The sequence below is a fragment of the Loxodonta africana genome, chromosome 21 (assembly GCF_030014295.1).
Source record: "Loxodonta africana isolate mLoxAfr1 chromosome 21, mLoxAfr1.hap2, whole genome shotgun sequence".
Taxonomy (NCBI): domain Eukaryota; kingdom Metazoa; phylum Chordata; class Mammalia; order Proboscidea; family Elephantidae; genus Loxodonta; species Loxodonta africana.
In genome coordinates this window covers 50,185,193-50,211,572 of record NC_087362.1, presented here as the reverse complement: position 1 = coordinate 50,211,572, position 26,380 = coordinate 50,185,193, and the positions used below count along the sequence as shown (strand labels likewise).

Genomic DNA, 26,380 nt, shown 5'->3' with positions numbered 1-26,380 from the left:
CATAAGAAAGTAAGCACTAGTCCGCAAAAGCATAAAAAAATTTATTGGAGCATCATGGCCGGTGGGGTGGGTATTGCTGAGTGGAGGAGGGGGGGCCCGCCGGCCTTAGAGGCCCCTAAAGTGCACACGGTGCGCGAGGGTGGGCTGTTGCATAGAGTCGGGCCGGCCGCTCCCCCTCGGCCCTCTTGCTTCTCGGCTGGGCTAGGCCAGGCCGGTTTCCGGGCAGCCCCGCACCCCGGGCTCGCCGCTGCTCGGGCTCACGAAAACCGCGAGCGCTCGCGCCTGCAGTGCCAGCCCAGGCTCTCGGACCCTGCCCCCGCGGGTGGCCAGGGCCGCGCTACCCAGACGCGTCTGCGCCACCGGAATCTCGTCCACCGACTCGGCCGAAGCCGAATGGTAGGCGTCCGCAGGGCCAGCGGCGTGCACCGGGCTCTCGCCCGCGGAATCCGACGAAGAGCTGGAGCGGTGGCCAGAAGCCCGGGACCCTGCGGGGGTCGAGGGCAACGTGAGACCCGGGCTGCGACCCCCTCGGGGCCCCACCTTTCCCTCCTTGGAGTTCCCAGAGCAGGATCTGGACGGGAAGGGACGCTCACCCGGCAGCCTGGGTCGTGCGGGCGTCGGGTCCAGGGTCCCAGAGGTCGGCACTTTATACACGCGCCGCTTCCTCTTTTTCTGCGGAGACAGAGGGGCGACCATTACCCAGGACCTCGTATCGCCAAAAAGAAGCGGAGCTGGGCGGGATATAGGCTTCTTCCCCATCCCCCTCCATCTGGACAGGGGGCTCAGCACTGTCGCTCCTACCTGGGGTCGGATCCGGGGGGGCAACCCGAGAGCCTCGGGCGAGGAGGGTGGGGCAGGCTCCTCTTGGCCGCGGGTGGCAAAGAACCGGGAGGGGCTGAGGGGGGAAGCCGGAGGGTAAGAGCTAGTTGCTGCGGTCCCCCCAACCCCTTCCTGCTGGAGGTTCTCACACAAGCCTGTCTCCCTAGCAGACGGATAGAAAGGGGATGGACCCAGACCCATTTCTTGGACCGCCCCCTTTCCCACTGTGGATGACCCTGCCACACTAGTGGGAGAGACCCAGGCCACACTCACTCGACATTCGCTGCTGTGGGCCTGGCCTGACCAGGGGGCTCCCGACGCACATGGCTGAAAGTCCGCACGTAGAACTCCATCTCCTGGTGAAGGGGGGGTCAGGGAGGCCGGGAGGCCACATGTGCATCCAGGGCCTTCTGGGCCCTGAGCCCACCCAGTCCCTGGTACGACCCCCCTGGCCTCTGAAGGAGATCTGGGCACAGAGGACTAGGGCTGTACTTCTAAAGCCCTCTGCTTGAAAGATGAGGCTCAAAATACCCATTTCTGACTTTACCGGTCCCCGCAGTCCTCCTTTTATCTAGTGAAACCCCACTTCCTCCAGGAAGCCTCCAGCCCCATGGACTAATAATATTCCCTGTCTAGAACTGCGTTGGGCAGAGGTGGGAGGTGAGGAAGTGGGGCACAGCGCTGCCCTCTCCTGTTTCTGGCCCCTCCCAGAGCTCCAGACTCTGAACCGAATTTTTCCCCTGGCTGGGAGCTGCGCACCCCAGACTGTGTGCACTGCCCGACGGCTCCCGCGGTGCTAAGGCCTGGGCACCCCTTTCATCTTCAAAGACGGTGAACGCTAGTATGGGGGAGGGAGGGTGCCCGGGTCTCTCCCACCCCTACCCCTAAAGGGAAGGCCGTAGGTGGTAGGGAATCCGGAGCAGGCTTACGGGCGAGCTATGTCTTGTGAAATCGCTATCTTCACAGCGACTCTAGGGGCGTCCGACCCAGCCCCAGTAAGGGAAGGAGCCTGAGGTCTCAGCCCTCTGTAAAATGGGACAAGCACGCCTCTCCCACCCTCTGGGTAGGCCTCCCTAAGGTCATTTGCAAATGGACAGAAGAGCAGAAATGAAATGCCCTTGCTGCTGGCACATCTGGCCCCGAAGTCTAGGCGGTCAGTGCAGAGCGGCCTAGGCCTGCACCCTCCAGGCAGAACGGGTCCCAACTACACCCCTAAGGGCTGCAGGTGAGGAAACAGAAGCCAGTAAAGGACCAAGCCAAGGAAGGGCGCTGCGCGGAAGATGCAGGGCGGAGCCAGGACGACGAGGCCCACCCCTGCCAAGCGGCCCCTCCCGACGGTCCGCACGCTGTGGGGAGGTGCGCCGGGACAGCTGTCGCTCGCTGCGGCAACCGTTTCCATGGAGACCGAGGCGTCCTGACTAGTGCAGAGAGGACATTGTAGCAGCAACGCGTCTCTAAAACAAGCCTATGTTTGGGGGCAACGGCTCCACAGAGGGGCCCCTCCCGCATTCCTGCTTAGGGTGGGGGTAGGGAGGAGGCCGTATGTGGAGGACAGAGCCCAGCCGGCCACTGGCTGACCGCACAGGTGCAGAGACCGAGGTCCTGAGCAAGCCCGTGCCCTGCCTGGCCCTTTGGGGAGGGGTGTGGGATTGCCAGCCTGAGCATGGAGCTCTGAAAAAGAAGAAGGGCCAGAGGCCAGTCACACGGCCTGGGACCTTAGAGTAATCCTCCCTTGCGTCTTAGTCTTCCCCCAGCACGGAGGGCACACCTACCCTGGAGCTCCTGGGCTCTGGAAGGGTGGGGCAGAGTATGTGTGTGTATGGGGGGGCGGCAGCAGAGGCTGGCCCCAGAACAGAGCCTGAGGGGCCAGGATGGCACAGGAGTCAGGCCCTACCCAGCTGGGGAAGTCTGAGTGTATCTTCATCGTGTCCCCACTCAACCCTTTCCCCAGCACAGCTGTCCCTAGGATTCTCCCTTAAAAAAACCTTAGAGACCTTCAAAAATGTGCACATTCCTGAGAGGTACCATGGCACCTCAGCCTTAGCTCTCTCTCTGTAAAATGGGAAAGGCACACCCCTCCTACCCTCTGGGTAGGCTTCCCTCAGGTCATCGCAGATGGACAGAAGAGCAGAAATAAAATGCCCTTGCTGCTGGCACACCCAGCTCTGAAGTCCAGGCAGTTGGTGCAGGGCAGGGCCACAGAGCCTTCTGGGCATCCCAGTGCCAGCTCTGCCTCAATGGCACTGCCTATGAAGCCTCAAGAAAGTCCCCTGCCTACTTCTCTGAGCCTCAGTCCCCTCTGTGACATGGGGATGCCCACTCCACAGGATGTCTGCCACTGTGTTAACACAGGCTTGGTACCCAAGCCTGTGTTGGGGAGGGGGGGCAGGGTCTGCACTTCCCCAGCCCACAGGCCTGCACAGGAACTCTAGCCTGGCAGCTTGGCCCACAGGCAAGGTCAAGCCCTGGTGATGAGAACAGGAGAGGCTAGGTCCCAGCCCTCCCCCAACCCGCCCACCAGCCTGTGTTTGTGTCCAGTTGCCATGAAGACTCAGGATCCAGGGTTCAGCCTTGCCAACAAGGCCTGCCTGGGCCCCCTGCCTTCCCAGTCCCTGGGGCTCCAAGGACTGGACCACCCCCACCCCCAGCTGCTGACCTCAGGAAGCCATGGGGCGTGGGAATGAGAATGAGCTGATCAGCAGCTGGGCTGGCTGGGCCAAAGCCTGAGCTGGGGGGTTGAGGTAGTAGCTTCCTGGTTGAGAATGTGGAGACCCAGCTTCTAGGCCTCACTACGCTCACCGGCAATATGGGTTTTGTACCAATACCTCATGGACTGCTCTAAGCATTAGAGTAATTTGGTATCAGAGGTCAGGGTCATGGGTGGAAAGAATGGATGGCCCCATCCTGGCAGCCACTTGTTGGCCCAGTTGCTGGTCCATCCCTCTCTCTTCTCTTGCAGCCCCAACCTGCCTGCTTCCGGGCTCCCACATTCCGCACCCTCCAGCACATGCTTGGAGCCTGGACGGCCGCGTACATGGATGGGGTCAGGGAAACGCAGGGCTCCCTCGGCTCTGCCCACATGCTCAGTCCAGGCTTGTCTTCACCCTCTTGCCCCACAGCAGCCCCAACCCTGGTTGCTGGTCCAGGCTTGCCTCCCTTTGCCCTGACTTCCAATTGGTTGCTTGCTGCACGGCCAACCACCCCTCCCACCCCTGGAGCCCACCTCCCACCCATTTAGCCCTCTCTGGACCACCTCTATACCTGAATGGATCGCATCTTGGGGGGACATGACTCGAGCTCCCTGTGGGCCCCCTTTGCCTCCTGTGATGGGCGATGCTGCACGATGTACTCATAGGTGGTGAGTTTGTGCCACACTGAGGGTCGGGGAGGAGGAGAGGGCTCAGTGCAGTGGAGACTCCAGAGTTCAGAAGGGGAGGGAGGGCACCCAGCCCCAGGCTGAAACCACTGCCCCATGTCCAGGTGAGACTAGTCACCATAGAGCCAGCACTGCAAAGGGGCAGGGCAGGGCTTCAGGGCTCCCTGCAGCCTAGGGAGTCTGGCCCTACAAGGTAGGTGTGTGGGGACACTTACTGAGATAAATGTGGAAGCAGAGCAGGTGGCCAAGCAGGGCTGTGGAAAGCAGGCCCAAAAGGATGAGAAGGGCAGCCAGGGCCAGGATGGCCGGAGCCTGAGTCTCCACCGGGGCCGCGGGCAGGAACACAAACCATACATCTGTGTGATTCTTCAGGACTGCAGGGCACACGAAGACTGCTCAGCCAACTCTGGGACCTGTGACCAGGACAGGCCTGGGGCAGGGGGGCTCTGACTGACCTTCAAAGTGGCGGTTGGTGCGCAGCCGCATGGGGTTGATAAAGAACTCGACAAAGACATAGGTGGCCACCAACACGAGGAGCAGGACACCCAACAAGGCTGAAGCTACACTGTGTAGAAAAAGCCTGGGCCCAGCAGTGGGCAGCTGTCAGCACCCTGGTGCTCCAGCTTGCTAAGGGCCCAGGGCTCAGAGGGACCCATGCTGGGCTGGGGAGCAGGCTTCTAACCCCACGGCCCCAGGTCTTTAGAAAGCCAAAGGCAAGGGGCAAAGCTGAGGATGGATGGCCACTCCATCAGGCTACCCGCCTTTCCCCGGGTCATCAAGGTGGAAGACCTCAAACCCACCTTGCCCATCCCAGCTGGCACTATTAGGAGCATCTCTCTCAGACCAGCACACGCGGATGCGCCCCCACCCTTTATCCGCTGGCGACAAGGGTCTTGGCTCACGCACTCAGACCTGCACGTCCCCAGGCACCCGTGCATCCGCCGGCTCTCACCGGTAATTCCTCTCGCCCACGCAGTTGTTGAGCCACTTGCAGTGGTGGTCGAAGCCGCACACACACTTGTTGCAGGCGCTGCAATGTTTGGAGCGAGCGCTCCTGCGGGGGGAGGGGCACAGCGCGGTCGGTGGGCTCGCCCTGCCCTTCCTTGCCCTGAAGCTGGGGCGGCGGGGGTCCACAGCCTGAAGGCGGCGCAGGGCCTGGCGCAGGGTAACCACCAGGAGCAGCCGCCCGACCGCGGAGCGCGGCGACCTGGAGCGCGCGCCCCCTCTGGTGGCACTGCGGGGTGAGGCACCTGGAGGCGGCGCCGTTTCTGAAGAGCTGAGGACTGGATGTGTTCCCAAGGGACCACAGGGGCAGAAGGAGGGTGTTGAGGGGCATTACGCTGCCCTGCCCTGGGGCTGCGCACCCGGCTGGTGGTAGTGAGGGCAGTGAAACAGAAAAGGGGCTTCCTTTCCAAGCAAGGCCCCTGTGCCAAACCAGGAGATGATGCCGGTCCGGGGCCAGGGAGGAGAGCCAGGCTGAGGGAACACGGGCCTACACAGCTCTTTCTGACATGGCCATTTTTGGGGCCCTTGCTTTCCTGCCATTCCATGGGCACTTTATTGGCATTTTTTCCAGAAAACCTCTCTCTGGTCTAATCCAAAGGGAGCAAGCTGACATCTGGATGGAAGTTTCAGGGCAGCTTAGTGCAGGGGGCCAGATGAGGTGGAGGCCACATTAAGAAGTCAGGTGAGAGTCTTCCACCCTGGGGGATACTCAGGGAAGGCCCAAGGGAGTGTGGAAGAGTGGGCATTAACCTCTCCCCCAGAATGGGCTGGGACCCGGAGCCCTGGAATGGGCAGCAACTCCCAGAGCAGCCACTCAGGACAGCGTGCTGACTGACGCCTAGTGAATGAACAGATGGTCTGATGCTCTTACTCTTTGCTGTGGACAGACCCCCTTAATAAGCTGACTGGGTCTTTGGATTAGAAGTGTGGCACCAGCCTTGGCCCACACCCCCATTCCCAATCCTCTTTCTGAAGCTGGAAGGCAGGGAAACTCCAGGAGTCAGGAAGGGATCTAGGGAGGTAGTCTGGACCAGCCAAAGGGGTGTGTATGGACTCTGTACATTCTAATTCCTCTCCCCACTAGCTGTGTGACCTGGAGCAAGTCACTTGGCCTCTCTGGGCCTCAGACTTCACAAGGGTAAACGAGGATAACAGTATTGGTTTGGAGGCCAGGCAGGCTGGGCTGTGAACCTGACTCTGCTACTCAGTAGCTGTGTGACTCCAGGCAGGCCTCTCAGCCTTTCTGGGAAGTGAGAAAGATGCTACCCACCTTGCAGGGTGGTTGTACCTAACTGCTTGAGCACACAGTGAGAACTCAAGCATTAACCTGCCTCCCACCCTATCTGGGGATGCTTGTAAGAGATGCAGGGGGTGGGGCGTGGGGAGGGGAAGAGACATGTCACTGGCAGTTAGTCATTAGAAATGTATGTAGCAGTGCCGAATGTTTCCTACTTTAACTTTGTTGGAAACACTACTCCTCATCTTCATTTCCAATCACCTTCTCAGGGACCCACCGATTCTCTGCCACTCTATCAAGATTCTTGACTGTGTAAAACACGAGGGTTCTGAGGCATCCAGATCTGAGCCCCAGCTGTGATCCCCAGGCACGCTCACTGTCTGCACACCCCCCAGTCCACGTGCACTCACACGTCCACATCACACAGGTTGCAGTGCAGGTCTTCAATGACGTGTGCGTGCTGGCTACGGTTGAAGACCGGCAGGGGCCCTGTGTAGCTCTTGTCCCGCACGTTGGCATCTGCTGGATCGATGGAGACAGCAGTCAGGTGTACCACAAGGTGGCCGGCAAAGATGGCGCCCATGCACTAGCCCATCAGGTTAAAGACTCTCTCCACACTCTGCCAGCTGGGAGCCCCACGCCCACTTCCCATGGCCCAAGAACTACTCTCCACTCCACCTTCCATAAGTAGTTCTCTCCTCTACCCCTGTGCCGTCTCTTACCTCCAGCCAAGACCCACCCCATCAGATCCATGCCCAAGATGAAAGAGGACAGGGGCTATCTGGTAATGGAACTCATGTGCCAGAACTGCCTGCCTGCCCGCCTGCCTGCCTGCCTGTCTGCCTGCCTCTGAGAGGCCTGAACACAGGACCCTGGCCTCACTGCTCTGGGTCTGGCTCAGGCCCTGGCTCATCTGCTTTCAGATTCTAAATGTTGAAGTGAGACTTGAAGAAATCATCTCCTAAGGCTCAGGGACCCAAAGTTTAAGTTCTTTTACAGGAAGTCAGCTCGAAAAGGGAAACTCCATCCCTCTCAGGAGCTGGGTCAGATTGAGAATCACCTGCAGAGGCTCACACACCTGCTGCCTCCCTCACCTGGAGTTCAGGCATTTGGAGCCTTGGGTTCAGTATCTGAGATGGCCTGACACGTTCAGTACCTGGCCAGGTGCAGTATGGCTAATTTCTGGAGCTGAAATGCAGCTCTTCCAGGCCTTATCTGCTCAATGATTGGACCAAACACTGGAGACAAGTATGTTGACAACTTGCAGTAAAGTCTGAATATGTAAAAACCCACTAACAGGTTCCACCATCCATCCATTCATCCATCCATGCACTTACCCACCCACCCATCCACCCACCCATCCATCCATCTGTCCATGATACTCCATCATCCTGTTGCCAGCCAGGCCATCATTCTTCTATCATCCATTATCCCTCCATCATTCATCCTCCATCCATCATCCAACCCCTTTCCTCTCTTCCTTCTCCAACTCCCAGCTGCCAAATTCTCCTGCATGTCTGCATGAGCCAGGCTCTGCCCTACCACAGCTGACAGAGAACCCCCGTGGCCCACCACTGACCTTTCTATCCCTACAGCCAATGCAATGGCTCAGGCCTTTACACCCTGCCTGGGTGACCCCACGGTCTCCCGAATCTGTCCCTCCTATCTGGCTGACCTTCACATGGCTCCTAGATAATCTTTTAAAAACTTAAGGGCCTCCCTGCATAAACTCCTTCGATGCCTCTCAATATCTCTCAAGTTAAAGTTCACTCTTCAGCTTAATGCCAAGATTCTTTTTGCTGCGGTTCTTCCCAAGCCTCTCTGGTCTCACCAACTACTGCTTCTCGCCATTTCAGCCTCTCTTCAGACAAACTGTTTGTGCTGACAGTCAGTTTCCTGCCTGCCCCAACACTTTTCCCACCCCACCCCACCCCGTGATTCATTCATTCAACTGTTTCCTGAGGTCTTTCTCTGTGCCAGGCACTGACTGAGGGATGTAGCAGGAGCAAGACTTGGTCCTTAGGCCCAAAGGGCCTACAGCCTGTTAGAAAACACAGACTCTAACCAAATAACAGGTACTCCAGTGAAGAGAGCTCATGGGACTACACAAGTTAGGAGCTGGGCGGCCTTGGCTAGTCTGACAGGGTCTGGAAGGCTTCCCTGAGGAAGTGTGTCATCTTAACTGAGATCTGGAGAAGGAATGAATAGCAGGGACCTGGCAGGCAATGTAAAGAGGAAAGGGGCTTCGTTGTGGCTGCCAGGAGCAGCCAGGACCCCAACCAGGAGGCGGCTGACACATGGCTCCAGCTCATGGATGCCGTGCAAGAATGAGGGCCCCTGTCACCAAGGTCTGGCTTTTAAAAAGAAACCAAAAACCTAGATTTTGAGGTGAGATCTCCCAATTTTTAAGTGTTGACAAGGAAATAAAGAATTTTAAAATGAACCTGTGGAAGGAGAACTTAAAAGTTGTGTGTTAAGTCATCCTTCGATTAAAAAAAAAAAAATCTGCAGGCCACACTGACGCGTGGGCTGCCAGTTCTTGGCCTCTGACTTAGCTGGGGGTTAGGGGTGGGGACAAAGGTGAGGGGTTTCCAGGCAAAGACCAACCACTGTCAAAATACAGAGAACAGAGGAAATAATGCAAGAGGTTGGGGAGGCAGGCTGAGACTTGAATGTGCAGGACTTTGAAGGCCATGTAAGGACCTTGAACCTCATTCCTTAAGGCAGGAAGAACCTCTTAGAGGGCTTTAAGCTGGGGAACACGTGATCAAACGTGTTTCTGAAAGATCACTCTGGCTGCAGCGGCGCAAATGGATGGGCAGGGGATGAGAGTGTTTGCAGGGAGAACGGTTTGGAAACTAAATGGTCATCTAGGTGAGAGAGACACTGGGTAGTGGAGAGAAAAGTGGGGCCAATTCCCTAGCCATTCAGGATACTAGCTAAGCCATCAGACTGGATGACTAGATACAGGAAATGCAGGAGAGGGAGGAGTGAGCCCACGGTGACCTGAGCACTGACTACGGGAAACGGGAGCTGGGAGCAGGCAGGGGTGCAGCTGGGCACGTAGTCATGTTGTATGCGTGGCCCTCCTCCTGCACCCCACCTGCTGTATGAGCCTCTATCCCATATTTACCACATGGTCTTTACTTGTGGTCTCCAAACCACAAGTTTTTCCCTGGCTGGAGGCTGAGCAGCCTAGGCTGAGGTGTGCCTTACTCATCTTTTCATCTTTAGCACCCTGGATAGTTCCAGGTGGGTACCTGGTACACACCACTACCCAGCCTCATCCCTTAGGGGTCTGCTGGTGTCTGCAGAAAGATGAAGGCTTTAATGGAAGGAAGGAGAACTGTACAGGCCTGGAAATGGGGTGCCAGACCAGGGGCTCTGGGAGCCTCCACACTGCCCAAAGCAGATGGACACTGAATAAGGAAGACAAAACCCCTCAGAGCCATCCTACATCCTCACTCAGGCTGCCCGAGCAGCCCTCAGTGCCTGGCACCTATAAACAAAACAAACCAGTTGCTATCAAGTCAATTCATGGAAACCTCATGTGTGTCAGAGTAGATCTGTGTTCCATAGTGTTTCCAGTGGTTGTTTTGTTTTTTTTTTTTTTAACAGATACCTAGGCCTTTCTTCTGTAGATAGCTAGGCCTCTGGGTAGACTTTAACCACCAACCTCTCAGTTATCAGCCAAGCATGTGAACCATCTGTACTACCGAGGAACTCTCTGGCACCTAGAAGTACACAATAAATGCTACTCTTATTTACTGTGAGTTGCTCTGATCCTGCTCTCTGCAAACCACAAAGTTATTAACCTGGCTTCCCAGGTGCCCTGACAGCAGAAACCCTGGTAATCCTGAGTGAGGGATGTGCCCCTTCCAGATCTGGGAAGCACTAACGCCTGTCAGTCACCTCAGGGCAAGTCCAATTTTTCACTGACAGAGCTGATTACAAAACTCCAGGTCCTAGTGAACCAGGAAGCCCCAGTGACACTGGTGGTGTCTGAATACAACTCTCTCTAGGGGCCTTCTCCATATCCGCCCTTGTAATCCACTGGCCCAGAGCTCCACTGCTCCCCAAGAAAGCGTGCTCACCTTATGGCTCATGTATTCCGGCTCAGACACACATCCTTACGTGCTTTTTGTGCCCACCCCAGGAACAGGGAGGAACCCTCCCTGTCAGACAGAGGAGGCTGAGGCCTGGGGTTTGGAGAGTTGGCCCCAAGCTCAGATGCTGACTCCATGCCCCAACCTTTCAAGCTCATGCCTGCCAACCACCCACAGCTGGTCCTAGTCCTCCTCTCCAAGGAATCTTCTCCATGAAGTACACGTTCACCAGGGCACACTCTCATAGGCACCTCTGGACAAGGGACTCAAAGCCATCTGCTACTCCCCAACCCCGTGGCCTTGCGGTCAGTTCTCTGCACCTGGGGGTCATGGCCAGGGCTGGGAAGTCTACATTTGCCACTATTCCCAGGCCTCCAGGGCATCCCCATCCCAGCCTCTTGCCACATGCAACCTTACTCTAAAAGGGTCTGATATACAAAATCAATGTGCTCCCAAACAGTCCTGGCATAGTACAATAATCTGTCCGTAAATAGAACCACATTTTAAATGTACCAGAAACTTACTATGTAAAAGAATTCTACTGTGACTCTCTTTGAAAAGTGAAAAATTCTTTCATAAATGGAATAATTACTCCCTTATTGATTCTTTGTTTAGCTTTGGATACAATTAGCTCAAAGACAGCTTTAAGGCTCTCTTCCTCTGTAATACCACTGGTGGTACCTCAGTTGATGAGAGTCACAACCATGTGGGGCTTTAAATGCTCCAAGGGACTTTCAGTCTGTCCACTTACCCCATGGAGGGGCAGGGGTGGAGAGGTCAGGTGGGGGCTGGAGGCCAGGCGAGTGAGCAGCTAGTCCACACGACAGAGACAGGCCCACCCTGCCCTGCCCCACCCTGCTCTCTGAGCTCTGAGCCCAGCTTAAGACCTCGGCTGTGTCAGCCCACCCAGCACACCCTCTTCCCTGTGTCAGCCCCACACTCTCCCAAGGATACAGCATAGCCAGCAGGCACCCAATGGTGAGGCAGGAGGGGCACGAGGATCCCAAAGCCAATCACAGCGAAGAAGAGGTACAGCAGCCAGGCCACAATCTGGAGCGGGTGAGGGGGCCAACTCCACCCATTCCGGCGGGACCGCTGGCCCTGCAGCTCCGGGGAGGGTCCACTGGCCTGTGCAGATGCTGTCCACACACTCTTCTCCGGGGCCGTCTTGTTGGAGGGCTTGTTGCAGATGTTCATCTCCAGAGGGAGAAAGAGCAGGGACAGCATTAGCCTGAGCAGGCCATGGCCAAAGCCCAGGCCCCATGCTTGCAGCCAGGTTTCAGCAGCAGAGGAACAGGGTGGGGTGTGAAGCCATCCTCCAGCTACTTTGCAGGGGCACCTGGGATCCTAGCACAACGTGGATGGGCAGGGGGTGGAGGGTGCTATCTGGGTGATGGTCTCCAGCCCTCCAGGGCTATTCAGGACACAGTGTGGCTGTCCATTACTCAAAGTGCTCTGTCTCCACAGCCATCAAAATTAAACTCAATAAGACATGTTCTCATCTGGTAACAAGATCAGGCTGGGCCAGAGCAATGAGAACACAAGCTGATTCTGTTAGGATTAGTCATTTCCGTCCTGAGGCCCAACTGTAATTGTAGAGAGGGCCCTTGCCCTGTAAGGGAACAGGAAGTGGGTTGCTGAGAAGGGGGACCTGGCTTCTGGCCCTCAGCAGTCCCTTTAGAACTGAAAGACCCTGACCCATCTCCTCCCTGCATCAGAGGGGCTGCCTGAGGCTTCTTGGCTGGGAGGGGCCAGCACACTGGATGGAGGGGAGGGTCCCTCTTCGGTTCTCTCCAGCAAATGACCATGTTTCTCTAAATTAATCTGGGCCTGGTGCACCGAGAACCGAAAGGTGTCACCACTGGGCTGGTGCCCTTTGACTAATTGAGGGAGCCCAGGGAAGCCAGGTCATGGCCAGAGCCCTACCCACCAGACAACACCAAACCTCTCTGTTCCTGCCACCCTTCGGCCCAAGGGCTGGCCTGGTGGCCAAAGTTACATGCATGGCAGGCAGGGGTGGGCCTGTTGTTACAGGAGAAAGATCCCCGCCCCAGGATCTCCTGGGCCTGAGGTGGGACTATAGCCCAAGCAGGCAGTGCCACATTCAGGGAGATAGGCCAGCTAGGAGCTCTTGGCAGGATGGTCAGGAGCTGCGGACAAAACCCTGGTGGCTGGGCTCTCCTTTCAGGAGCCCATGCCTGTGAAAGGGGGGACTAAGCCAAAAGGGTATGGCAGACCCCACTACAGCAATCTGCCTGGAATGCTCTCCTCACTTCTCAGCTCAACAAAATGGGACTTGACCTTCAGGACCTGCTATAAATGTCCCTCATCCAGAAAGCCTTGCCTGATGCCCCAAGCAGACTTAAGGGGCCCTTGTGCTGAGTTCTTACTGAGCAAGTCACCATCGCCTTTGGAGCCCAGCGCCAGCCCCGTGCTGGCCTCCCTGTTAACCCAGCTTGCCCCAATGGCAGCAAATGTGCTGCGATTCATTCACCTGTCTCCCGACCCCACCCCGCCAAGTACCCAGAACCGTACCTTGTACATAATAGATGCTCAGTAAATGTTTGCTGACTTGAAAACATCTGAAATAAAAGGAAATGTGGGTGTGGATGTGGAATCATCTAGCCTGAAGCCATCTGGCCCCCACTACCTTGCCTTCAGTCCTTCCACCCCTGCCCCTATTCCACAAGCCGCCCCCTGACTGGCTAAGACCTGAACGGTCACACTTAGGCAGTCTGCCCTTCATCCCACCCAGGGCTCAGAGCCTCCTGAAAAGCCAAGCCGGGCACATCTGTAGTCACCTCTGAGTAGCCTCACCTCAAAGTTAAATGGAGTGATCTTAGTTTTCACCCAGGACCCAAGTGGACTCCTTTGGTCACTTGCCTTGTCTTCAATAGGCAGCAGCAAAAGGTGGAAAAAGAGGCCCTGCTTTGGAAGTTCAACTCCTGGCTTTGCACTTACGGGCTGTATGTCTTTGTGACCCACCTCATCTCAGAGCCTGAGTTTCCTTATCTGAAAACGGGGTGGGATGCCTAGCTATGGCTGTATAGGAAAAGCCCTGATGGACACACAAGTGGTCACTAAGTGGCAGAAGTTATAAGTACCTTTAAAATAGCTCTCTGGTTCCTCCTCCTTTCTCTAGTCCGAGCCCACTGCACCTGGATATTCTATGAGGTATAAGTCCGAAGTAACGATGTCGGTTAGAATTGCTCTTTTAAGTCCGTGGCCCAGAGGGAATGCAGTGCCTTAAGAGCGGGGCCACTGGATCATTATTCTAAACTTGCCACTGATCAAAGGCGACAAAGGTGATCAAAAAGCTGGCATCATTTTCTTTTGAATGTCCCCAGAGGTAGCAAATCTTTGTCCTTTGAGAGTGGCCTTAATTTTTGGAAACAGTCAAAGGTTATCCAGGTCAAGCCTTGTGAATAGTTGAGCTGGGTCACTCCACTCTGGGCAAATCCCTGTGGTTTGCACAGCAGCCCTCCAGTGACACCAGCTCCAGGGCAACCACTTTGAAGAGATCCATGGACTCAGGTCCTGCCACAAACAGCCTCAGGGGGCGGCTCTCACTCCAAATCAGGGCATCCTCAGCCCAGAGGCCCTACCTGTCCGAGGCTGTGGAGGTGGGGACAGTGCTATCCCAGAACTCCCTCGAGTAGTGGCAGCGCTCCAGAACAGACACTCCAAGCTGGCCAGGAGGCACACCGCCTGCCCCAACAGCCAGCTCCAGCCAACTCTTAACAACTGATGACATCTTCTCTTATAGAGTTGGTGGCCACAAGCTCTTTTGGCCCGAAAGATTTTGATTAAAAGGCCTGGGGAGGTGGGAGAGGATCCAAGATGGGACCCAAGGCCCACAGATGGGACCAAGCACTGTCACCAGGCCCAGGGATGCCTCTGGCTGCCCCTCCCCTCTCAGCACTTCTCCCGGAGACCAGATTGGAGGGCATGTGGTTCTGTTCTCCAACAGTGCGGCCAGCTTGGGCTCTTACACCTGGGCCCATTCAGCACTTGTTGGGGCCCAGTCCCCTGTGTGTGCAGAGGGCACTTCCTTTCTGGGACCTGACAGACACCAACAAAACCAGGACCATGGATGAGCAGATATTCTGGCAGCCCCCACAGGGTTGGTCATTCACTGTGACCAGAACACAGGGGGATGGTTTGTATGTGTGGAGGGGGCAGGGAACAATGAAAGAGAAGCCTGGAGGGTCTGCAGGCATCGGATCACATGGGCCTTTTCCAGCTCCAGGAAAGAGCGACCGTGAGTCAACAGAAGTCTAAGGCAGGGCAGGACACAATGGTGGTGGGTGTTGTAGAAAGCTTTCTCACCACAGTGGAGAGGAGGGCATTAGCAAGAGGGGAAAGTGTGTGGGGGAGGTGACATCACAGCAGGAGTGGTCCTGGGAGGGCAGCAGCCCAGCAGCCCTATGCTTGTTGAGGTGAAAAAGTCCAAACCCTGGAGAGACTGCGGGCATCCCTAGATTCCCACAAGAGGTCTGAGGATTTCAGGAAATGTTCAACTCAATCACCGAAGACAGTTTGTGGGGCGAGGCTGGGGAACTGGGGTGGGAGAGAGATGGAGTCAGAGGAGAAGGTGACAGGGATGAAGCAAGGGCTCAGAGTGCCAGGGAGACCTGACCGACCAACCAGGAGAGGCAAGTTGGAGCCAGAGAAGAGGGCTGGGCCTGGAGACAGAGCCTGCCTGGTGGCTTCTGCACAGCTGAGGAACCCCAGGCCAACTTCATACATCACCTCTTTGGGTCCCTCCTGTTGTGCTGCTCACACATTGAGGAAACCCAGGCCAACTTCATACACCACCTCTTTGAGACTCTCCTCTTCTCATCTTTCAAAAAAGTTAGCTGGAAGTCAACTTGGAAATGTCCACCAAACTTTAGGACACATATGCCCTTTGGGCCAGATATTCCATGTCCGGTATTTCTTCTATATGCATGCTCATAAAGGACACAAAGATTTATTACAGTGTTGCCTGCAGTAATAAAAGTCCAAAAACTATCTAAACGAACTATGGCACACCCACAGAAGAGAATGCTATGCAGCGTCAGTAACAATGAGATCTGAAATGACCTTTGATACAGGGTTAAGCGAAAAAGTGAGGCGTAGGATAGTTGTTGAATGAGCTACTGAGTAAGAATGGAGGGGGACATAGAAACATCTAGATTCCTAGACGCACAGATTCTCTCCGGAAGGCTGTGCACAGGACCAGACAAAGGAGTAGCCTTATGGAAAGAGAGCTAGCAGACCGAGGGCTGGAGGTGAGGCAGAGACTGGCTTTTTACTGTGTATTCCTTGGTACTGTTTGAATTTTTTTTTACTACGTGCATGCACTGCTTTTGAAAAAACCTGAAGTCAAATAATAACTAAAGGGTATCGCCTCTTGCCCTCCTGGCCCCACTGGGCTGCCATGTGCCCTGCACGGCACCAAACAAGGAACTCCGTGCCTAACAACCAGGTAACAAGAGTGCTCCATTTCAGTTAAATACTCTCGCACTCTTGAAAGCAATTCTGGGTTGCTCAGCTACAGGGCTACGAGGAAGAGTCACAGAACTCCCTACAAGCTGCTGCAGGTCTTGTCAAAGCTGGAACCAGACAACCAGACAGCACAGAGGAGGTGCCAGGCCTCGGCCGAGGCCCGTTGAGCTCCCAATATCTCATAGAACTTGAAGGGAAAGTACACTCCGAGGAAGGTTTTGTTACCAACCGTCTTTTCTTTCTGCTAGAGGATTTGTGGCTGCCGTGTGAGTCATTTTCAATGGATGTTGTTGTTGTTAGGTGCTTTCGAGTCAGTTTCAACTCAGTGACCCTATATGCAACAGAATGAAACACTCCCTGGTCCTGCATCACCCTCACAATTGTTGCTGTGATATGTTTGAGCCCATTGTTGCAGTCACTGTGTCAATCTGTCTCGTTGAAGGTCTTCCTCTTTTTTGCTGACCCTCTACTTTACCAAGTAGATGTCCCTCTCCAGGGACTGGTCCCTTCCGATAACATGTCCAAAGTACGTGAGACGAAGTCTTGCCATTCTTGCTTCTAGGGAGCATCCTGGCTGTACTTCTAAGACAGATTTGTTTGTTCTTCTGGCAGTCTACGATATATTCAATATTCTTCACCAACGCCATAATTCAAAGGCATCGATTCTTCTTTGGACTTCCTTATTCATTGTCCAGCTTTCACATGCATATGAAGTACATGAAAATACTACGGCTTGGGTCAGGTAAATCTTAGTTCTCAAGGTGACAGCTTTGCTTTTCAACAATTTAAAGAGGCCTTTTGCAGCAGATCTGCCCAATGAGTTAACGTGGTCTGCAAACATTTTCTGAGCCATTCTCCTCCTGAAGCAACCACTGCAAACTGTTTCGGATCTAAGTTGGGCCAAGGAAAGAGGGCAAGGAGGAGGGAGCAACATGGAGCAGGATCAAGGCCAATGAAGGGAGGCAAGGGTTGTTGATTTTAAACAGGAAATCAACTCACATGATTGTAGGTGCAAGCCTTGGGGAACACCCACCAAGAAACAGTCATTAAAAAAATAGTTGTGACAGAACAAAGTAAGAAAAACAAAAATCAAAACAAAACAAAAAAACTGGCCAATTAAGTACCACTGTGGCTTTTATCACATCTGGTGATTATCTGTTTACTAACCAGTCTCCCACAACGAACCACATGTTCCACAAAAGCAGGGACCACCCCGACCCATCTCTGAGCCTAGCTCTCCTCCAGGAGGGGAAGTTGAGCCACTTCTTAACCATTTGCAATGCCAATCCTCCGCCACTGCTCCCTTACAGTGCTCCTGTGATAATAATAACCATCACTAGCATTTGGAGGGCACTTCCTCTGAGCCAGGCACTGCCCTAAGTGCTTTGACAGAACTAGTTTATTCACTCATACCAGCTACAGGGTAGGTCCTATCATTATCCCCTTTCACAGATAAGGACACTGAGGCTCAGTGAGACCAGATAAGTTCCTCTAGGAGGCACAGCTGCTGTTGTTGTTGGCTTCTGTGGCATGGCAATCCCACGCACAACAGAACAAAACACTGCCCAGTCCTGCATCATCCCTGTGATTAGACTGCAGATTGGACCACTGTGATCCATAGCGTTTTCACTGGTTGATTTTCACAAGCAGGCGAATAGGCCTTTCTCTCTAGTCTAAGTCTGGAAGTTCCACTGTGACCTGTTCAGCATCAGAGTAGCAGGCAAGCCTCCACTGACAGGCAGGTAGTGACTGAGCATGAAGTTCACTGGCTGGTAATCGAACCTGGGTCTCCTGCATGGAAAGTAAGAATTCTACCACTGAACCACCACTGCCCCCATAGGGGCACAGCTAAACCCCAAAACCCACTGCCGTCGCGTCGATTCCGACTTATAGCGATCCTATAGGACAGAGAAGAACTGTCCCACAGATCTTCCAAGGAGTGCCTGGCGGATTTGAATTGCCAACCTCTAGGTTGGCAGCTGTAGTACTTAACCACTATGCCACCAGGGGCACAGCTAGACTGCCCAAATTAGGATGGCCCACAGCAGCCATTGTGACCTGAGCTTGTCAAAACTTGAACCTCATCAAAACTCTTCAATGGTTTCCTTGTCATAGGAGGTTAAGGTGAAACCCCTACCATAACCTTCAAGTCCCTTCCATAATGGCACTTTGCTGCCTCTAGACCTTTGCATTTGCTTTTCCCTCTTCCAGAAACACCCTTCCCCTGATCACATTACTGGCTCCTTTAGAATCTTCAGGTCTTAGCTTAAAGGTTACCTTTTAAGGCAGACTCTCCCTATTATGCCCCTCCAGTTCATCACTGGGACACTTAACCCAGCTTGCAAGCACTGAAGTCATGTATCTGGCTTCTGCTTTACCCCCCATACGCTATGGGATCTGTAGGACAGGCCGCACCTGTTTGGAGTCCCCCGTGGCCCCGCTTTTGGCACAGGGCTTGGCACAGTAGGCGCTCCATGTAGACCTGTGAACTTGATGAATGATGGCACGAAGCCTAGCGCTCTGCCTGGCCGCACGGGCTCCAGGCTAAGCTGAGTTTAGAGCCCGGCCGGGAGGCAGTAGCCGTGACCCCCGGCAGTTCCAGGCCCGGCTTCGGCGGGACTTGGAGGTGAGAAACTCGGCAGGGGCTCCTCACCTGCGCGTGGTGGCGGCCGAGCCAGATCGGCCCTGCCAAGGTCAGCCAGCGATCCAGCCCCGGCGCCTGGCTGTCCACCCTCCCCCGGGCGGCCACGCTTCAAACCCTCGCGACGGAGGCGGCCCCCGGGAGCCAGCGGCGGTGTGCCCCCAAGCGGGACCCCATCGCGAGCCGCACCACGGCAGAGCTTGGGCCGGCAAGTTCTCCAGCTCCCGCTCGAGGGGTCTGACGATGCAGCCTGGCCTGGCCGAAGCTAACTGGGCCTTGTCCGGCGCTGGGCCGGTTCCCCTGGCAACGGCGCGGGCTACGGCGCCCCACAGCGGCCAAACCGCGCTGCGTCACTTCGCGCCAGAACCGCGGCTCGGGGCGGGGCTTGCCAAAGACCCCTTGGCGCCTCGGCGGCCTGGTTCTTCTCTCCCTCTCTCCCCGAGAAAACCTACTTTCCCTCACTTCCGACTCTCAGCTTGTCTTCTGGGCCTCCTATCTTGCCCGAAGCGCCCCCCCGCCACACCTAGTTTCTTCCCCTAAGACTTCTGGTCTCAGGGAGACCCCCAGTCACTATGGACAGTTTAATGAGATCCTCTGTGTACTGGGCACTAGGCATACCATGAGGGGGGCTCCCACGAGATCCCTGCCTTTAGGGAGATTACAGTCTAAGGGGAAGATGTTGTGTGCCTTCAATCAATTCCAACTCATAGCGACCTTATAGGACAGAGTAGAATTGCCCCATAGAGTTTCCGAGGCAGTAATCTTTACGGGAGCAGATTGCCAGGTCTTTTCTCCTGCCTAAACCTCTGGTGGGTTTGAACTGCCGACCTTTCTGTTAACAGCTGAGACAAATAAATACGCAGATAAATAGCAAGTACCCCATAATATAAAGTGCGAAGTATAAGATTGAAACATCCCAGTTCTTTATTTTCTTTAAATTGACATAAGTCCTACTGTGAGACCCAGACTTCCAGGCTGGTGGGGAATTCAGTTTTGGTCTCCATTGGGCTCCTCTTACCCAGGTCATTCTAAGGACTCATGAGCTCCTGCAGCAACAAATGTCCAAGAGACACCATCTTGGTCATGGGTCTTCCCTGATACTGAGGCTATGGTTGTTGTCCCAGTCCACAAGGACTTTCAGGCTTGGGGTGTGTGGGGCCATGCTCACTAAAGCCCTGACCCCTTACAGGGAATGCCAGGGAAACAGGTGCCTGTTTCCTCTGTTCCAGGGTCTTTAGACTTCCTTCCCTTTCCCTGCCTGGGGCCTCCCTGTGGGACCTGGATTCCCTGAGAGCTCTCTCTTCCCCTCCCCTTAGGAAAACCCACAATGGACTCTCCTTTGAGCTCAGGCTTTCTCAAGTGACAAGAAGTGCATTTGTCTTCTGCCAGCTGTCCTATTCATTATCTCCAAGTCCCTAAAAATGGTAAGCAGCTGGCTACCTGCTCAGAACGGGCTGGACGGAAAACATTCCTATCTTTAAAATTTATAGGTCACAAGCAAAAAATAAAAGCAACGTAACAACTTCTGCTCTGTTACTTGCCAGTTGTGGGACCTTGTGCAAGTGGCTTAACCTTCCTATGACTTAAATGCTTAGCAAAAACCAAAAAAATGCTTAGCAGGTCTCCTAAATTCTCATTTATGGTCTTTGTGGAATAAAGGTCACTGCTACTCTGGCTTCTGAAAGACAAGATGACTCCTCAACTCTTACCTGGAATTGGAGAAGTCAGGGTCAAACCAAGATGGTGACACAGAAATAAAGGTTGAGAATGAGCCCACAGAGAATGGAGGGGCCTGGCAGTCACAGAGTCTAGACCTTGGGTCCACTTGCCTCTGGGACACCTCTCCTGGATATCCCATGGGCATCTCAGATGCAACACATCTCCACATGCCCTCTTTGTCCTTGCCACAGACTGCTCCTCCCCCTGTGCCCTCTGAAGTCACCCTTATCTATTCAATCAGCTTTCATCTTCCCATGTCCCTCTTCCTAGTCCTTGTTCACCTAATCCAGATAGTCCCCAACACCTGGGAATTCTTCCTTTAAAAAACGCCCTATGTCCATTCTCCTTGTTCCACCCCAGCCCAGGGCACTAGCATCTTCCTTGCTGATCCTGCAGCAACTTCATCTCTGGTCTCCCTAACACCAGCCTGACTCCTTCCAGTCCATTCTCCTCCCAGCAGCAGGTCTATCCTTCTGTTTATTTGTTAAAGTGGGTAATGTTGTGTTGTTAGGTGCCTTTGAGTTGGCTCTGACTCATAGGGACCCTGTGTACAATAGAATGAAACACTGCCTGGTCCTGAGCCATCCTCACAATCATTGTTATGTTTGAGCCTATTGTTGGAGCCACCGTGTGAATCCATCTCATTGAGGGTCTTCCTCTTTTTCAATGACTCTCTACCAAGCATGATGTCCTTCTCCAGGGACTGGTCCCTCCTGATAACATGTCTGTCTTAGTCACCTAGTGCTGCTATAACAGAAATACCACAAACGGATGGCTTTAACAAAGAGAAGTTTATTATCTCACAGTCCAATAGGCTAGAGGTCCAAATTCAGGGCGCCAGCTCCAGGGAAATTCTTTCTGTCGCTGTTGGCTCTGGAGGAAGGTCCTTGTCATCAGTCTTTCCTTGGTCTGGGAGCACCTCAGCTCAGGAAGCTCAGATCCAAAGGACTCACTCTGCTCCTGGCACTGCTTTCTTGGTGGTGTGAGGTTCCCACATCTCTCTGCTCTCTTCTCTCTTTTATATCTCAAAAGAAATTGGCTAAGGACACTATCTAATCTTGTAGACCTTGTCAATATAACAGCCACTAATCCATTTTATTACATCATAGTGATAGGATTTACAACACATAGGAAAATCACATCAGAAGATAAAATGGTAGACAATCATACAAGAGAATCTGACCTAGCCAAGTTGACAGATTTTTTTTTCTAATTTTTATCGTGCTTTAAGTGAAAGTTTACAAATCAAGTCAGTCTCTCACACAAAAACTTACGTACACGTTGCTCCGTACTCCCAATTGCTTTCCTCCTACTGAGACAGCCCGCTCCCTTCCTCCATTCTCTCTTTTCGTGTCCATTTCGACAGCTTCTAACCCCCTGTACCCTCTCATCTCCCCTCCAGGGAGGAGACGACAACATAGTCTCAAGTGTCCACCTAATCCAAGAAGCTCACTCCTCACCAGCATCCCTCTCCAACCCACTGTCCAGTCCAATGCCTGTCTGAAGAGTAGGCTTTGGGAATGGTTCCTGTCCTGGGCCAACAGAAGGTCTGGGGGCTATGACCACCGGGGTCCTTCTAGTCTCAGTCAGACCATTAAGTCTGGTCTTTTTATGAGAATTTGAGGTCTGCATCCCACTGCTCTCCTGCTCCCTCAGGGGTTCTCTGTTGTGTTCCCTGTCAGGGCAGTCATCGGTTGTAGCCAGGCACCGTCTAGTTCTTCTGGTCTCAGGCTGCTGTAGTCTCTGGTTTATGTGGCCATTTCTGTCTCTTGAGCTTGTAATTACCTTGCGTCCTTGGTGTTCTTCATTCTCCTTTGCTCCAGGTGAGTTGAGAGGAATTGATGCATCTTAGATGGCCGCTTGCTAGCAATTAAGAACCCAGACGCCACTCTCCAAAGTGGGATGCAGAATGTTTTCTTAGTAGATTTTATTATGCCAATTGACTTAGATGTCCCCTGAAACCATGGTCCCCAAACCCCCGCCCCTTCTACACTGGCCTTCGAAGCATTCAGTTTATTTAGGAGACTTCTTTGCTTTTGGTTTAGTCCAGTTGTGCTGACCTCTCCTGTATTGTGTGTTGTCTTTCCCTTCACCTAAAAGTTCTCATCTACTGTCTAATTAGTGAAAACCCCTCTTCCTCCCTCCTCTCTCTCGTAACCATCAAAGAATATTTTCTTCTCTGTTTAAACTATTTCTTGGGTTCTTATAATAGTGGTCTCGTACAATATTTGTAACTCTCTATTTTGTAACTCTCTATTTTCACTCAGCATAATGCCTTCCAGATTCTTCCATGTTACGAAATGTTTCATGGATTCACCATTGTTCTTCATCGATGCGTAGTATTCCATTGTGTGAATATACCATAATTTATTTATCCATTCATCCATGGATGGGCACCTTGGTTGCTTCCGTCTTTTTGCTATTGTAAACAGTGCTGCAATGAACATGGGTGTGCATTTATCTGTTGGAGTAAACACTCTTATTTCTCTAGGATATACTCCAAGGAGTAGGATTGCTGGATGGTATGGTATTTCTATTTCTAGCTTTTTAAGGAAGCGCCAAATCGATTTCCAAAGTGGTTGTACCGTTTTACATTCCCACCAGCAGTGCATAGTGTTCCAGTCTCTCCACAGCCTCTCCAGCATTTATTATTTTGTGTTTTTTGGATTAATGCCAGCCTTGTTGGAGTGAGATGGAATCTCATTGCAGTTTTGATTTGCATTGCTCTAATGGCTAATGATCATGAGCATTTCCTCAGGTATCTGTTAGCTACCTGTTCATACCCTTTGCCCATTTTTTAATTGGGTTATTTGTCTTTTTGTAGTTGACTTCTGCAGTATCATGTAGATTTTAGAGATGAGACACTGATCGGAAATGTCATAGCTAAAAACTTTTTCCCAGTCTGTACGTAATCTTTTTACTCTTTTGGGCAAGTCTTTGGATGAGCATAGGTGTTTGATTTTTAGGAGCTCCCAATTACCTAGTTTTTCTTTGGCATTGTTAATAATGTTTTGCATTCTGTTTATGCCATGTATTAGGGCTCCTAGCATTGTCCCTATTTTTTCTTCCATGGTCTTTATCATTTTAGATTTTATATTTAGCCCTTTGATCCATTTTGAGTTAGTTTTTGTGCATGATGTGAGCTATGGGTCTTATTTCATTTTTTGCAGATGGATGTCCAGTTATGCCAGCACCGTTTGTTAAAAGGGCTGTCTTTTCCCCATTTAACTGATTTGGGGCCTTTGTCAAATATCAGCTGCTCATATGTGGATGGATTTATGTCTGGATTCTCAATTCTGTTCCATTGGTCTATGTATCTGTTGTGTACCAGTACCAGGTTGTTTGGACTACTGTGGAGGTATAATAGGTTCTAAAGTCAGGTAGGGTGAGGCCTCCCACTTTGTTCTTTTTCGGTAATGCTTTACGTATCCGGGGCCTCTTTCCCTTCCGTATGAAGTTGGTGATTTGTTTCTCCATCTCATTAAAAAATGTTGTTGGAATTTGGATTGGAATTGTGTTGTATCTATAGATGGCTTCTGGTAGAATAGACATTTTTACGATGTTAAGTCTTCCTATCCATGAGCAAGGTATGTTTTTCCACTTATGTAGGTCTCTCTTGGTTTCTTGCGGTAGGGTCTTGTAGTTTTCTGTGTACAGGTCTTTTACGTCTCTGGTAAGGTTTATTTCTAAGTATTTTACCTTCTTGGGGGCTACTGTAAATGGTATTGATTTGGTGATTTCCTCTTCGATACTCTTTTTGTTGGTGTAGAGAAATTCAACTGATTTTTATGTGTTTATCTTGTATCCTGATAATCTGCTGAACTCTTCTATTAGTTTCAGTAGTTTTCTTGAGGATTCTTTAGGGTTTTCTGTGTATAAGATGTCATCTGCAAATAGAGATACTTTTACTTCTTCCTTGCCAATCTGGGTGCCCTTTATTTATCTAGCCTAATTGCTCTGGCTAGGACCTCCGGCACAATGTGGAATAAGAGTGGTGATAATGGGCACCCTTGTCTGGTTCCCGATCTCAAGGCGAATGTTTTCAGGCTCTCTCCATTTAGGTTGATGTTGGCTGTTGGCTTTGTATAAATGCCCTTTATTATGTTGAGGACTTTTCCTTCTATTCCTGTTTTGCTGAGAGTTTTTTTTTTTTTTATCATGAATGGGTGTTGAACTTTGTCAAATGCCTTTTCTGCATTAATTGATAAAATCATGTGATTCTTTTGTTTTATTTGTATGATGGATTACATTAATTGTTTTTCTAATGTTGAACCATCCCTGCCTAACGGGTATGAATCCCACTTGGTCATGGTGAATTATTTTTTTGGTATGTTGTTGAATTCTATTGGCTAGAATTTTGTTGAGCATTTTTGCATCTAAGTTCATAAGGGATATAGGTCTGTGATTGTCTTTTTTTGTGGTGTCTTTACCTGGTTTTGGTATCAGAGATATGTTGGCTTCATAGAATGAGTTTGAAAGTATTCCATCCTTTTCTATGCTCTGAAATACCTTTAGTAGTAGTGGTGTTAACTCTTCTCTGAAGGTTTGGTAGAACTCTGCAGTGAAGCCATCCGGGCCAGGGCTTTTTTTAGTTGGGAGTTTTTGGATTACCTTTTCAATCTCTTCTTTCATTATGGGTCTATTTAGTTGTTCTACCCCTGTTTGTGTTAGTTTAGGTAGGTAGTGTATTTCTAAGAATTCATCCATTTCTTCTAGGTTTTCAAATTTGTTAGAATACAATTTTTCGTAGTAATCTGATATGGTTCTTTTAATTTCAGTTGAGTCTGTTGTAATATCACCCATCTCAGTTCTTATTCAGGTTATTTGCTTCCTCTCCTGTTTTTCTTTTGTCAGTTTGGTCAATGGTTTATCAATTTTGTTGATTTTTTCAAAGAGCCAGCTTTTGGTCTTGTTAATTCTTTCAATTGTTTTTCTGTTTTCTATTTCATTTAGTTCAGCTCTAATGTTTTCTTCTGGTGCCTGAGGGTTTCTTTTGTTGCTCTGTTTCTATTTGTTCAAGTTGTAGGGATAATTCTTTGATTTTGGCCCTTTCTTCTTTTTTGTAAGCATGCATTTACTGACATAAATTGACCTCTGAGCACTGTTGACAGATATTTTTGGGGGACACAATTCAATCCATGACAATGTCTGAAGTACATGAGATGAAGTCTCGCCATCCTTGCTTCTAAGGGGTGTTCTGGCTGTACTTCTTCCAAGACAGAGATGTTCATTCTTCTGGCAGTCCATAGTATATTCAACATTCTTTGCCAACACCATGATTCAAAGATCTCAATTATTCCTCAGTCTTCCTTATTCATCGTCCAGCTCTTGCAGGCATATGAGATGATTGAAAATACCATGGCTTGAGTTAAGGGTGTCTTAGTCCCCAAAGTGACATCTTTGCTTTTTAACACTTTAAAGAGGCCTTTTGCAGCAAAGTTGCCCAATGCAATAAAACACTTGATTTCTTGACTGCTGCTTCCATGGGCATTGATTGTGAATTCAAGTAAAATGAAATCCTTGACAACTTCATTCTTTTCTCTGTTAATCATGATGTTGCTTATTGGGCCAGTTGTGAGGATTTTTGTGTTCTTTATGTTGAAGTATAATCCATACTAAAGGCTGTGGTCTTTGATGTTCATCAGTAAGTGCTTCAAGTCCTCTTCACTTTCAGCAAGCAAGGTTGTGTCATTTGCATAATGCAGGTTGTTAATGAGTCTTCCTCCAATTCTGATGCCCTGTTCTTCATATAGTCCAGCTTCTCAGATTGTTTTCTCAGTATGCGAATTGAATTGGTATGGTAAAAGGATGCAACCCAGATGCACACCTTTCCTGACTTTAAACCACACAGTATCCCCTTGTTCTGTTTTTGTGACTTCCTCTTAGTCTACATACGGGCTCCTCATGAGCACAATTAAGTGTTCTGGAACTCCCATTCTTCGAAATGTTATCCGTAATTTGTTATCGTCCACAAAGTCAAATGCCTT

General features: G+C 51.7%; 1 protein-coding gene across 1 annotated transcript; it reads right to left on the bottom strand.

The window, feature by feature from the left end:
* Nucleotides 1-26: 26 nt before the first annotated feature.
* On the bottom strand, nt 27-18,937 carry ZDHHC1 (zinc finger DHHC-type containing 1). The gene is made up of 12 exons (XM_010596731.3): nt 18,687-18,937; nt 13,079-13,125; nt 11,498-11,740; nt 6,848-7,023; nt 5,148-5,249; nt 4,651-4,775; nt 4,411-4,569; nt 4,081-4,193; nt 1,093-1,175; nt 802-895; nt 594-672; nt 27-485 (listed from the first exon to the last, which is right to left on the bottom strand). Exons 2-12 carry the CDS (start codon nt 13,085-13,087, stop codon nt 202-204), a joined length of 1,467 nt encoding a protein of 488 aa, XP_010595033.1. The 5' UTR covers nt 13,088-13,125; nt 18,687-18,937; the 3' UTR covers nt 27-201.
* Nucleotides 18,938-26,380: the final 7,443 nt, after the last annotated feature.

What these genes read in the sequence shown, in the direction of transcription:
- ZDHHC1 (XM_010596731.3), bottom strand. An exon ending in CACCAACCGCCACTTTGAAG is followed by an intron (nt 4,570 to 4,650) that starts GTCAGTCAGAGC and finishes TGTGCCCTGCAG; the next exon opens with TCCTGAAGAATCACACAGAT. An exon ending in CCCACAGCAGCGAATGTCGA is followed by an intron (nt 896 to 1,092) that starts GTGAGTGTGGCC and finishes TTCCCCCCTCAG; the next exon opens with CCCCTCCCGGTTCTTTGCCA.